This window comes from Ctenopharyngodon idella, chromosome 5 (assembly GCF_019924925.1).
Source record: "Ctenopharyngodon idella isolate HZGC_01 chromosome 5, HZGC01, whole genome shotgun sequence".
NCBI classification, from domain to species: domain Eukaryota; kingdom Metazoa; phylum Chordata; class Actinopteri; order Cypriniformes; family Xenocyprididae; genus Ctenopharyngodon; species Ctenopharyngodon idella.
In genome coordinates this window covers 44,304,808-44,318,271 of record NC_067224.1, presented here as the reverse complement: position 1 = coordinate 44,318,271, position 13,464 = coordinate 44,304,808, and the positions used below count along the sequence as shown (strand labels likewise).

At 36.2% G+C, this 13,464-nt stretch overlaps 1 protein-coding gene across 15 annotated transcripts in view; it reads left to right on the top strand.

Moving 5' to 3' along the window:
* asgr1c.1 (asialoglycoprotein receptor 1c, tandem duplicate 1) overlaps positions 1–13,045 on the top strand; it is a 65,228-nt gene extending 52,183 nt beyond the window's left edge. For 3 of the 15 annotated variants that reach the window (XM_051894659.1, XM_051894646.1, XM_051894655.1), the window contains 10 exons: positions 5,081–5,176; positions 5,290–5,397; positions 7,609–7,701; positions 7,803–7,892; positions 7,974–8,072; positions 8,239–8,331; positions 8,599–8,658; positions 9,022–9,173; positions 9,255–9,364; positions 12,711–13,045. In XM_051894659.1, coding sequence (XP_051750619.1) covers positions 5,081–5,176; positions 5,290–5,397; positions 7,609–7,701; positions 7,803–7,892; positions 7,974–8,072; positions 8,239–8,331; positions 8,599–8,658; positions 9,022–9,173; positions 9,255–9,364; positions 12,711–12,858 — 1,049 coding nt within the window. In that variant the 3' untranslated portion in view covers positions 12,859–13,045. Of the gene's footprint in view, positions 1–2,440; positions 2,672–3,471; positions 3,559–3,740; positions 3,837–4,834; positions 4,922–5,080; positions 5,177–5,289; positions 5,398–7,608; positions 7,702–7,802; positions 7,893–7,973; positions 8,073–8,238; positions 8,332–8,598; positions 8,659–9,021; positions 9,174–9,254; positions 9,365–12,710 lie in introns of those variants that run through there. The other 12 variants (XM_051894658.1, XM_051894651.1, XM_051894657.1 and 9 more) reach the window with 8 other exon arrangements.
* Positions 13,046–13,464: the final 419 nt, after the last annotated feature.

Genomic DNA, 13,464 nt, shown 5'->3' with positions numbered 1-13,464 from the left:
TTGGAACACACACGTTTATTCATAACCTTAAGGCTAACATATTCGTACTAAAAGCCAAAAAAATTTAATTCTGATTTCGGGGGGACTTTAAACTGTTCCGTGTTTTAATTATATATTTTTAATCGTATATAAATTTAACAAATTATTCCCCTAATTTCACTTTAAAAAGACCAAAAGAAGCCCAATGCGATTTTCTTCGTCGGGCAGCCGAATTCTCCATTGAATTTGTACGTCTGGGTGTTGGTTTAAGACTGTTGGAGCGGCGAAATTTTAAGTATGGAAACGCTTAATTCTGCCTTCACGTGCTCTCGGAATGATTGTAAATATGAGTTTTCTAGGTAAAAATGGGCTATATGCAGGAGCGTTCTTTAGAACTTCCGCATTAAAATAAGCCAGCTCGAAAACTTCCGGTGAGATGTCATTTGCTGGTGTGTTGAGCATCAGTAGTGTAATACTTAGTTTATAATCAGAATATAGTCACTTAAATAATCAGGCATAGCATTAATTTAGTTATTCAAACGTAAGACGGCATAAAAAAATAAATAAAGACGTACCTCAGTGTTCCTCCTCGGCTAAATTCAATTCGACCATCAGTTTTCACACTTTTATGTGAAGAAAAGCTTCAAAAATTAAATATTTATTGTGCACTTTATTTAGATTAATTGAATAAAATGTGTGTTTTTACAAGTGTGCTGAAATCATTGATCTTGCGCTGCACTGACTGACAGCTGCTGTGATTACAAAGGGAGAGCACGGTGCTCGCTTTCTGTCATGAATCACAAGAAAAGTTATTGTTTTTCTTAAGATTTTTTGAGTATTTCATACTTCACATTGACAAAATGTATTTTTAAACCTAGTTATTTTATAATGTTTAATATTTAGTTAAAACGAAGTGAAAAATGATTAGAGGAAATGGCTGATATATGCGCAAATAAATGCTACTTTGCCGCCACCTGCTGGTTAAAGTCGTAATTATTGTCTTTTTTTTATTTTTAAATAAGTGTTTGCTATCAAATGTTGAATTTCCTACATTTTGAAACGTTCGGTTTTACAATGGGGACAATCTCAGATGGATGAACAAATAATGTTTGTGGTCATCACATTAAAAATAACATTTGAAGTGCTGGGGGGAAAAATGCGTGTGCGTGGACAGACATGGCGTTTTTAAACGGTCCCAACAGCTTCGTCTTTATTGCAATCAATAAAACTGGTTTATTGGAAAATTAGGTAAATGTAATAAGTGCCTTAAAACATGAATACAACATTAAAAAGTCAACCATTGATGGTTTTGTGTCGATGTACAGCGACTACAGAATAAACAGCTAACAGTTCACCGGAAATGCCCGAGCTGGCTTAACTACAACCAGGAAGTAACCGTGCATATAACCCATTGCACATGAACGCCCTCCCATTTCGAAACTTGACTGCGGCGAGCTCGTAATCATGACTTCAGAAGTCGGAATTATCACATTTCCGATAGCACGTGAAGGCGGCATAAAAGCAGCCAACTTCGCGGGAAAACCTAGCAACACCAAACAATGGCTTTTTCAGCATATAAACTGCTATGCTAATGGCTATTTATTTAATGACTATGGATATTTATATCGGTAACCGTCAAATATGAACTCATACAGCATCGATACATTATAGTAATATTACCAGCATCAGCAGCATTCCGTGATCTAATTCAAAAATGATGACGCAACCAGAAGTAGACAAACGTAGTAGGCTAATATTTCCGATTCGTGTCAGACTTCTAATAAAATTATTAAAACGTCCTCACTGACCATCTGCATGAACCTACTATCTATCTGTTTTAAGGTGTTTCGTGTACTTTTTTGCACATTACATACCCGTGAAATGGAAAACATGAAAAGAAATTTCACTTGACGACGACGACGAATCTGACTTGACTATGATGGGCATGCGCAGTAGCATCACCCCGTATGGATAAATATGGAAGCCCATTTCCGCCTCACAAGAAAAAAATCATTTGGTAAATCACGACATAAATTGAAATTAACTGATCATCAAATTAATTGAATTTGAACTTCATAATTTCGATTTTTTTAATCTCATAATTATGACTTATGTCATCAATATGGAAATGTCATAATTTTGGCATTTTATGTCATAATTATGACTTTTTATGTCATATTTAAGATTTACCAAAGCATGATTTTCTTATTATGTGGCAGAAATTAACTTCCATAGATAAAAGCACTCTCTTTAAAATAATAATAAAAAATAAAAAATTAAAAACAAATTTTATTCAAAACCACAGGTCTTTCTGCATCAAAATGTTCTTTTTTTTTTGTGCTAATTTTAGGTAACTGGTAAAGAGGGAGGCAAACTACAGTGAACCTGAGTGAAAACAGATGATGCTGAAAGCAGTTTATCCCAAATAACTTATAGTACACTTGTGACAGGTCAGCCACTTATTCTTTGGAATGAGGAACTGAAAGTGCTGTGTTATTATACACAAATATACTTATACTGTCATTGCAGGGGCTATTGTGAATAGGATTATTAACAAAGGAGGTTTTGGATTCTCTCTGGAAGCAAGTATCTGCAAAAGTTGTACTCATGATGGAATATCAGAAAAATGGTAGTTCTGAAGAGATCATGAAAATGGACATGGAATATGAACGGAAGACGACATTTAGTAAAGGTTTGCTTTGACACTATATTGTATTTGATACAGAAAGAAGTGTTTACAGTTGTACAGCTACCCTTAATGCCTGGTAACACGTTATAATAACTTTCTTTTATAAAGTTAACAAAATTTTATACATTTTATAATGCTTAACAAAGAAATGAACATTCAATTCAAATCAGAATTATACTTGATTCATTATTCATATTTGAATGTACATGAACTATTGATCTGAACATTGAGGCTAATGTTTGTTAATGACTACTATGTGATTCCAGATTTTTTTTTGATGCCAACATTTTGAACAAAGTTTAAAGAGACATAGTGATGGAAAAAATATATTTTAATGCTTTCACGTTCTCTCGCAAAAGTTTCGCATTCCCCCGAAAAACTTTGTTAGATCCTAAGCCTTTGAGTTCACCAGAGAAACTTTGCGTTCGCTATACTTAATGTGTTAATTATTAAGGTAATGATTAATTGTAAAGATGCTAATCAAATTGTAAGCTTTGGAGTTTATCCTACAACAACTGAATGGATGCAAGCATGAAGTGAAGTGTTTCATAAAACACTTTTCTGATCATATACACATCACATTTATGCATTTGGCAGAGGCTTTTATCCACTGCATTCAAGATACACATTTTCATCAGTTCTTGCTTTCCCTGGGAGCTGAACCGATGATCTTAGTGTTGCTAGTGCCGTGTGCTACTGTTTGAGCAACAGGAAGGCTGTATTGCTTTAAAGGCTGATGCAAAAATGCATCAGAAATAAAATAAATTAAAATTTTATTTCTCATGGTGTGTTGTTTTCTGCAGTTCGTCCATGTAGAAGAAAAACTGGAATCTTTGTGCTTCTAGGAACAGTCTGCATGATTATTTTCATGATCATGAACTCTGTCATCCGTGAGTGGATTAAACGACATACTTTAAATGTGTTATGTAATCAAATAATTGCACGAAAGTGAGTTAGAAACTGTAATGCAAAAAAAGGATATTATTTAATTTATATATAAATGGTAGTGGTATGCAAGTATACAACCTTTAAATTATGCTGATTACAAAAAAAAGTGTGTTTTCGCACACAGTTTTTCATCAACAAAGAACATTCTCAGAGCTGAAGAGTTGGATGAACGTTCATAGTTCCAATCGAACTTCAGTCAGTCCTGATCTTCAGATCACAGGTGAGAACCTAAACATAGATCCTTTTTTATCAAGCGCTGTACTTATACTGATATTTGAACATGTACATATTCAGATCAGTGACCATTGATTAGTGTCTTGGTCTTTGCCTTAACTATTTTTCCTCCTTAAATGGGTGGTTGATTATGATTTCACTTTTTTAACTTTAGTTAGTGTGTAATGTTGCTGTTTGAGCATAAACAACATCTGCAAAGTTACGACGCTCAAAGTTCAATGCAAAAGGAGATATTTTCTTTTACAGAAATCGCTTTTTAAGGACTACAACAAACGGCTGGTAGGGACTACAACAAGCTTCTTCCTGTGTTTGTGACATCACAAACTCCAAAATTGAGGCCATGTTGGGCTGCTTTAGAGAAGAGGAAATGTTGTTGTAGTAGAGTGTTGTTGTCATGCCGTCATTTTACACCGGACTGCTTCACAAACGAGGGTCGATTCAACACTGGATTTGCACAAAAGATTAACATGACGGCACATGCTAGTGGATGAGTTGAATTGACTCCACAGCAACTGCATAAATTTATCCACTAACCATTCAGAAACGTCCAGTTTCATTCTAAAAGTTCTTCCTGAGTCTCTCCATCAGTGTCGACTCCGGTTTGAACAATGTAAGGCTGAACACCGTTACTGACAATCCTCATTTTGGCTGCGTGAGATTCTCCAGCTTTGATGTTGCTGAGCAACTGAAGCGTGAGCTGTTAAATCTCCGCCCTCTTTTGGAAAGGGGGCCAGGAGCAGCAGCTCATTTGCATTTAAAGAGACACAAAAACGGCATGTTTTTGCTCACAACCAAATAGGGGCAAATTTGAAACACTATAATAAATGACTTGTTTAGTATTTTGAGCTGAAACTTCACAGAAACATTCTGGGGACACCAGAGACTTATATTACATCTTGTAAAAGGGGCATTATAGGTCCCCTTTAACTTTAGAAAAAGTGTCTTTGATTTTTTTATGTCTCTATCACTCTCTCTCTGTATAAGAAGTTCAAGAAAAGAATATTGAGACCTTGATGAGCAATCTTGCCTCTTCAATCACATCCAAACAAGAGGAAAACCAGCAAAAGCTGGGTGAGATTTCAATTTTGTATTATTATGTACTGTACCTTTAAATCCTCTATTACAACATATGAATGTGATTAATCTAATTAAATATATTTTTTCCCTACCAGGACACAACTGTGTATTTCTGACTGTAAAATCAGAACTTGTTTTACTTCTTTTTCACAGAGCGTCAGCAGGGTCTGTCACACACTGAAGTGAAGAGTTTGATGAACAATTTGAGTTCTGCTGTATCAGCGCTGACATCCAAACTGAATGATGCAGGTCTGCAAATCTTATCATTTAAAACAGACAACATAACAAATATTTTTAAGGGCAAACTCTCATATTCTTGATTGTTTATCAAGCAAATAGATATAATTTTTTTCTTTTCACAGTTGGCAACCAGGAGCAGAAACAGACTGAAACACAAAAAATATTAGACAATTTGAAATCAGCTGTTACTTCTCTACAATCTGATCAACGAGACAAGCAATGTGACTTTGGTAAGACCCGCGCAAAATTAATATATGGTCAGTTAAACAAATGTATTTAAACACACACAATACACCATCGCATTATCCCTGGATAACTTTTGATTCATTATACGTTTGTGTTGTTTACATGACTGCCAAAAAAACAGACATTTGATGCAGTTTTACTCACCACCTGCGGTTCCGACTCATGACCGGGATCTTTTACCGCTGTGACCGCTCCATCTTTCAGTTTCAAACAATCTGTAAATCCAGCGTCGAACTGGGCCTTGTTTATAAAACCATAAGCGCCGATCCTGAGGGCTCGAGCAGCCACGGAAAACAGTGATTGCAACTATCAGACACGACTTTATCCTTATTTTGATAGTTAATTTAAAGCTTCTATGGTTCTTTTAATGACAAATGTCGAGAGTGCATCAATGTAACGCGTGAGCACAAATCTCTCAGCTCCACTTAATGCTGGGTTCTTTGGGAAGCAAGGTTATCTTTCCCTCACAACCAAAAACACACTTCTTTGGTGACATTGTTGATTTCGTGGTCTAAAAACAAAGTGACTAATCTTTCTCAAGCAAGTCCTGTACAGCGCTGCCGATAACATCCATTACCCGAACAAAGCACGTTGATGGGCGTGCTCTTGCTCTCTCACTCTGGTTAATGTGCGCGCTCTTCCGGGAGAATTCCACCCTTTTATTATGTAATACAGGGCCATACTCGAAAAAAACTCTCCGAAACCCGGTCCAAAACCGAGGCGAGTGCATTAACAATGAAGCTAAACACCTCATTCTCTAGCGTTCGTCAGTGTGCAGTATCTGTCCACTGTTACACACGCAATGCGAGTGGATGTCTGTTTATCACAGCTGATGCGCAACAAAATGTTTCACGTAAAATAAAGCACAGTTGATTAACAAATGACAAGGAAGCACAAAAAATGAACATACAGTACACAAGAGTAAATACAAAGTGTTCCTTGTTAGTCGCAAACAGCACAGCAGTGTTACTCACATGAGTAGCGGGATCAAAGCAGTTTTCAGGTCTTCCCTCTTAGCTCTCTCCAGCCCTGGAAAGCTTTTCTAATATAAACCGGGTCCTAAAGCATTTTGCCCAGGCATAAACCTTCATTCCAGTGATATTCTTTAGAGCTCCTTTGTATTGTGTCCCATTGGTTAGACGTTTGTTGTTGGTATCGGCCTGACTAACTCCCAAACAGTGTTTTTGAAATACTACTGAGTCCCCCTTTAAGTAACATTAAAGGTGCAGCAAGGGATTCCTGAGAAACACTGCTAAAAGTGGATCGGACCGAGCACCACATCACACTTGTATCCAATCAGCAGTAGGAGGCGTGTCCACTCATGATGGGGGAGGAGAGAGAGTGAGCAAGGGGGAGATTTGAAGAAAGACTGTAGAAAGAGAGATGGCTGAGAGACATTACAAAAGAGAAAAGATCAGATATCACTGGGAAAAGAAGGGTTATGATCAGGCAAGAGCTTTAGGACCCGCGTTAATATTAGAGACGGTCGAGAACGGGAAGGCCTGAAAATGGATGCAGAGGTTGCATTGTTTCTGCTCCATCCATGAGTAACATTGGTTTTTCACTGTTTCACAGAACCAAGATATGCTGTTGTTGTTGTTGTAATGTTAGCTCTAGTAAAAGGACAGTTTTGAGTGTCATTGGTTGTCTGGAGCTGCTGTGCTGCTGGCAACTAACAATGAACTCTTGCTTGTACAGTATATACTCTTGTGTACTGAATGTTCATTTTTTTCTTCTTGTCGTTCGCTTTTTTTTTTTTTTTTCACAAAGCATTATTTTCTTCGCTTCAGCTATGATAAAGAGACATCCACTCTTGCAATGCGTGTTTGTGCATTTTGGGGGCGGAGCAATGAAGGGAGGGGTGTGTTTGTTTGGGTTGATTAAAATATCAACAGTGTTTCTCTGAAATCACTTACTGCACCTTTAACAAATGTTAAATGCTGTAAAAGTAAAATATATCTACTTATGAATTAACTATGTTAACAAATAAGATCTTATTGTAAAGTGTTACAGAATTATAATATTATAATTCTAATAAGTTTTATGAACACAGTGTGCAAAGTTCTTGCACCCAAAACTGTTATGCGCAGATGTTGATTATGTATTTTTATATTTTCTCATTCACAAGCCATTATTGCTATGCACAGTGATCTTGCTGAATCAGTATATTGTATGGCTTTTGTTTCATGTTAAAGACTCTCTGTCGAGCTCAATGAGTGACCTGAGGAGTTCAGTCTCAGATCTCACTTCATCTGTCGCATCTCTTTCTTCTCAACTATCAGTCACCCGTGAGTACAGCCTACATTACACGAACAAAACAGCACTTTATTCAATAAGAGTCCAGTAAATGCACACACTTCACCCACACATCTACATTTCTCTTCCACAGTACAGGATGATTCGCAAACTCAAGTGAAGAGTTTGATGAACAGCTTGAGTTCTGCTGTATCAGCGCTGACGGCACAGCTGAATGATGCAGGTGTCCAAATCTTTTAATAACTTTACATGAATATTTTCTTCTGTGGACTGAAGTTTTAACACTGCAACCTTTTTCCCCCAGTGAACAAGCAGGACCAGAAACAGACTGAAACAGAACGATTGCTCGACAGTTTGAAGTCATCCATACAGACTGATCAACAGAACAAACAGCGTGACTTCGGTGAGTCAGAAACATTAAAAAAATCATTAAAACAGCTAATAAGCATGAATACATAAAGGTTTGTATGAAGTTATGATCTAATTCAAGCCTCAATAAAACATCACAGTAAACTCCTATGCACATCTTGCTGATATATCATATTTATGGCATTTGTTTCATGTTAAAGAGTCTCTGTCGAGCTCATTGAGTGTCCTGAAGAGTTCAGTGTCGGATCTCACTTCATCTGTCGCATCTCTTTCCTCTAAACAACAGACCTCTGGTGAGTTATACATTCACAATACTCAATAATGCAGTTATTGCACTGATATTGCAAAAAGATTGCAATATTGTACTCAACTTTTATCTCTTTTTTTTAGTTGAATAAAGACATGATTTCAGAAATATAATCATAATTTTGGATTTCATGGACCTGCGTGCTGATACTGACATTATTCTTTACGTTGGAAATAATTGGATTGAAATGAAACTCACAGGACACTGACTGCAGTAAGTCTAACCAGGTCTGATGTGTTTTCTTGTGTTCTAGAGGAGAGAGTCATGAACGCGCTGAAGGTTCTGATATCTAACATGAGCAACAAAACAGCAGGTACTGCATCTACACTCTAATAAAGCTTCCAAAAGGGGGTTTTTGCACCAATGCCATAGAAGAAACATTTCTGGTTCCTCAAAGAATCTTTCAGAGAACATTCTTAAAAGAATTTTTTTTTTTCTTAGTGTTAAGAACCTAAAAGTGTTACAAATCTAAAGAACCATTTTACACTATGAAGAACCTTTTGTGGAATGAAAAGATTCCATGGATGTTAAAGATTCTTCATGGAACCATCGATGCAGATAAGGACCGTTTATATTTAAGAGTGTAGCGCTACTTTATGTGGTTAAATGTGCTGTATATTCATTCCTCTCTTTCATACCTCTTATTTTGCATCTTTTCTCTCTCTCTCTGACACAGACGTCCCTATAACCTGTAAATCTGGCTGGATATCATACAAAAGCAGCTGTTTCTTGTTCTCTAGTAATACACTCAACTGGACTGAGGCACGAGATTACTGCAAAACACAGGGCGCGTTACTCCTCAAAATACAAGACGACGACAGGGAGTGGGTGTGTAATGTTCGTGGCATGCGCATAACATAGCATTTTCATTTCATTTTTTTTTAAACTCAGTTTTTATCTTTATCCTAGGCATTCTTGAACAATCATACCATACCCATAAACTACTGGGTCGGTCTAACGGATCAGACCACAGGCCAGTGGAGATGGGCGGATGACACTCCTTACACCATGAACAAAGAGTGAGCTGATTCATGCATTATTCACTTTCTCCCCAGATAAAGAGAGCTTGATTTACAAGAACATTTCTCAGCAAACATGCACTAAAATCATGTATTTTTACATTTGAATAATATACATATATACCTTTTAGAGATTAAGTACCAAATTTTGGCCTCAAGATGGCATTACATTTACATCCTTAAGTATGATCTAATATCCACTTTATTTTGCTAGACGTAAGTGAGATATTTTCTGTGAATGAATGAGACTTCCGATTCATTTAATAGCTGATAAATGATGGGTGCATCCAAAATCACATACTCTCTTGAGTAGGTACTTATTTTGAGTAGGAAATTACTTTGTGACTGCTAACAAAGTATGTGTGTGAATGTAGTACGAATGTAATCCGGACATACTACATCTGCCATGTTGTCATGTTGAAAATGACAAATTAGAAACCGTTACAATCAGCATAAACCAAGGAACATAATGACATGATAAGAAAACAAATTTTGAACTATGTTTTCAAAAGTTATAAGTGTTTTTGCAAAAAAAACAAAAACATATATTTCTGGAACACTAGGTGGCACTGTTTAAAATTCTCAGGTACCTTCAAGACATGCCGATGATGATTCCTACCAATTTTTTTGTGCCGATATGATATCGTTTAAAAGACATTGCATGATTTTCTGACAAACTGTTCAAAAGTTATTAGCAAAAAAATTTCAGCTCTCATGACCTGTAGGTGGCGTTTTTCTCAAATTTGGCATGGACCCTCAGATCATGTTTCAATGAAGCGTACCAATTTTCATTTCAATTGCTCAAGGTTTGGCCAAGATACAACATCTGAACCAATTTCAGGTTGACCTCATTAAGTTTGTGACATAATCAATTTTGAACAATGATCAATTTTTAAAAAATCTGTTCAGTAATTTCTATGTGGCTTGATCCAAAGATGATCTGAGCCAGTTTTCGTAAGAATTGGGCAACATTTGTAGGAGTAGTGAAAAAAGGAAATACTGTACTTTTCAAAATGGCCACTACTGTACTGAGCGGAGTCTTAATGTAAGATGTTGAATGTGATCAACATAAAGAGACGAATCAGAAGCATAAAGAGAGAAATTTCATTTTTCCAAAAAGGGTTCAAAAGTTATAACTAGAGATGCACCAATGTATCGGCCAACAATCGGTATCGGCCGATAAAAGCTATTATTATCACTATCGGCCATCGGCTGATTGTTTAAAAACTGCCGATGGTCAGGGCCGATTATATCCTGTCAATCAAAAGGGTGCGGAAAAACGTGTTCAGAGTGCAACTCATACATACTGTATGTGAAGAAAATCACTCGTGTTGAATTTCTTCTTCTTCTTCTCGGCGGTTGGCAACCAGCTTTTGTGTTGAATTTTAACGCATTAACAGTTTAAAAATAGTGATGCTAAAAAGGCTCTTTTTGACCCTATGAATCACCCGTATTTCAAGCCAGGGTTGCCAGGTCTGCGTATTTATTTTAATTTTTTGCTACATGAAATATTATTTGTAGCGCCTCCCATCCAATAATCACAAAAGGCTTTGTGCTTTGTTACTTCTGATAAGAATAAAAGTTTCTGTTTTCAAATTGTTCATTTTATCATGAAATTCAAACAATAAATGGCGTTTTGACGCTCTTAAATGTGACGTGTCAGATCGCTGTAATCTATCTATCTATCTATCTATCTAAAAACACTTTATTTACTGTTAATTATGTTTGTGTAAATTTGCCATGAAGACAACAATGCTTATGAAAACTACCTTATGTGATACTAAGTTTTATACAAACATTTCAGTTTTTATTTGAGTGTAATTATTATATCTGAAAAATAAACAGCAGCTAAATATAAAACTTCTGTTGTTAATTGTAACCTCTAATATTGTAGTGTACCAAATGAGAGGGTTCCCTGTATAGTTTGCAACATTATTTGGGAGAGATTTTTTTTCCTTCAGAAAAACCAAACTATCGGTATCGGTATCGGCCGATATCATTATGAATAATCGGCTATCGGTATCGGCAGAGAAATTTAGTATCGGTGCACCTCTAGTTGTAACCTTTGTAAAAGTGAATTTTTGAACTGGTGGTGGTGCTATAGAGTTGGTCCTAGAGACTCCAAAATTGGTCAAATCACTATTCATTACCATCTCTATGATTGTGCCAAATTTCATAATTTTCTCATATTCTGCTCATAGGGCTGCCATTCGGGAAGAAAAATAATTAGATGAATTTAGATGAATATGTAAACATGTGCTGCATGCTTTCCTCTCAATAACAAAATGTCAACACAACAAAAATGACAGCGATGAGAAAACAGCAGTTCAGAAAGCATCTGATCATAGTGATGTGGTTATGTTTGAACCAGCTCTGAGATTCACCAGGATTATGTCAAATGATAAGGTCATGACAATTACACCGATAGTTTGATTATGAAGTGTATTTGAGACTATAGATTAAATCAGGCTATATGAGACTATAAATGGAATTAATCACTTTTCTTTGCATGACACATTGGCATTACAGTACAAAACGGCTCTTTCAACATTATCCTGGACATTGTATAATGCTGCATTCCCCACCTCCTTCTAAGAAATGATGTCTGGAACGCCACTCAAAGTCAGGCATTCGAACACGGGGTACATCGATCGACCCCGACCTCAGCGAGACGCGTCATTTGACATCACTTCCAAGATGTCGGCAAGTCCGCTTCCAATAAGCATAAATGTAAAAAACAAACTTTAACATTAGACATTAAGTTTATGTAATGATACCTTAGTTTTTGCTTTTCGTCTGCTGTTTCAAAGCAATTTTGTTATTTTTATTCTGTTTTGCCATAATTGACATAAAAGCATATGCTCTCGTTGTGTCATGGCGACATCACGTGGTCAACATGTGAATGTGACGTGTGATGACTGGAACGCTCTGAGGTCTGAAGTGGGACATTTAATTTGGGATATTCCCAGGTCCAACCTCGTCTGGAACGCAGCATTTGTATTCATTTCAGCGCATGTAAATGTCACATCCTTTTGATTTTCCTGGCAAAAACATTCCAAGTCCTTCACATAAAAGTCAGTCTACCAGCTTTCATAGACAACCTAGGAAGTCAGGGAAGGTCTCGTTTCTTACAAGCTGTTCACACATTGGCAATACAAAAAGCAATAATACATTAAAATTCTGTATAGTATGCATTAAACAAAATTTTCATCTGTTTAAATATTTGGTGTTGGTGTTGGGATTAAATGCATAGTATAAAATGAACTTTAGATCAGATGGGTTGCCAGAAAGTTGTTCTATATGCAGATGGAATGGTGTGACATTTGTGGATTGGCATTATTCACAGACGCTGGGCTCCCGGGCAGCCGGATGACTGGACAGAGCACGGTCTGGGAGAGGAAGGAGAGGACTGTGGGGAGATTTCATATTCTGGGAAACTAAATGACAGCCACTGCTCCATGAAATTTAGATTCATTTGCAGAGAGCAATTCTGAAACTGAAAACAGCTGTGGTGTAGTGCCATCTAAATGACAAGGGCATTTGTGATATTTTGTAATTTTAAACAGTAGGTAGATGTATTACACAGTGTAAAGACAGTGAAAGCAAACCCTTTAAATCCTCATGCCCTTTTTTGTGTTTATTTACCATTTAAATTCAAATAATAAAAAATATTTCACAGTTGTCTGCTTTTCTGTTGTCCTGTTCTAGAGGGCTCAATCTCTGTTGGAGGGATGCTATGATATTTCTCCAGTATTCAGATTAGATGTGAATAAAATATGAGTATTACCTCCAAACCTAAATAAACATTCCTGTAGCTGAAACTGTAGAGTTATTAGGACATTAATGCTACCAGTTCCTGATAAATTCCTTGTGGGAAACAGTGTTATTTTAGTATGATTAATATATAGTATTTATAAATATTTTTAATTCATTTTTATATTTTTTTGTTTTAATTTTAGTTTAAGTATTAGTCATTTTGTTTGGTTTTTGCCATTTTTATTTATTTATTTTAAATATGTCTATTTATTTAGTTTTTATTATTTTTTATTTGAGCATTGAGAAATTTTAGTACTTAAACTTGAAATGTTGCCTTGGCTACT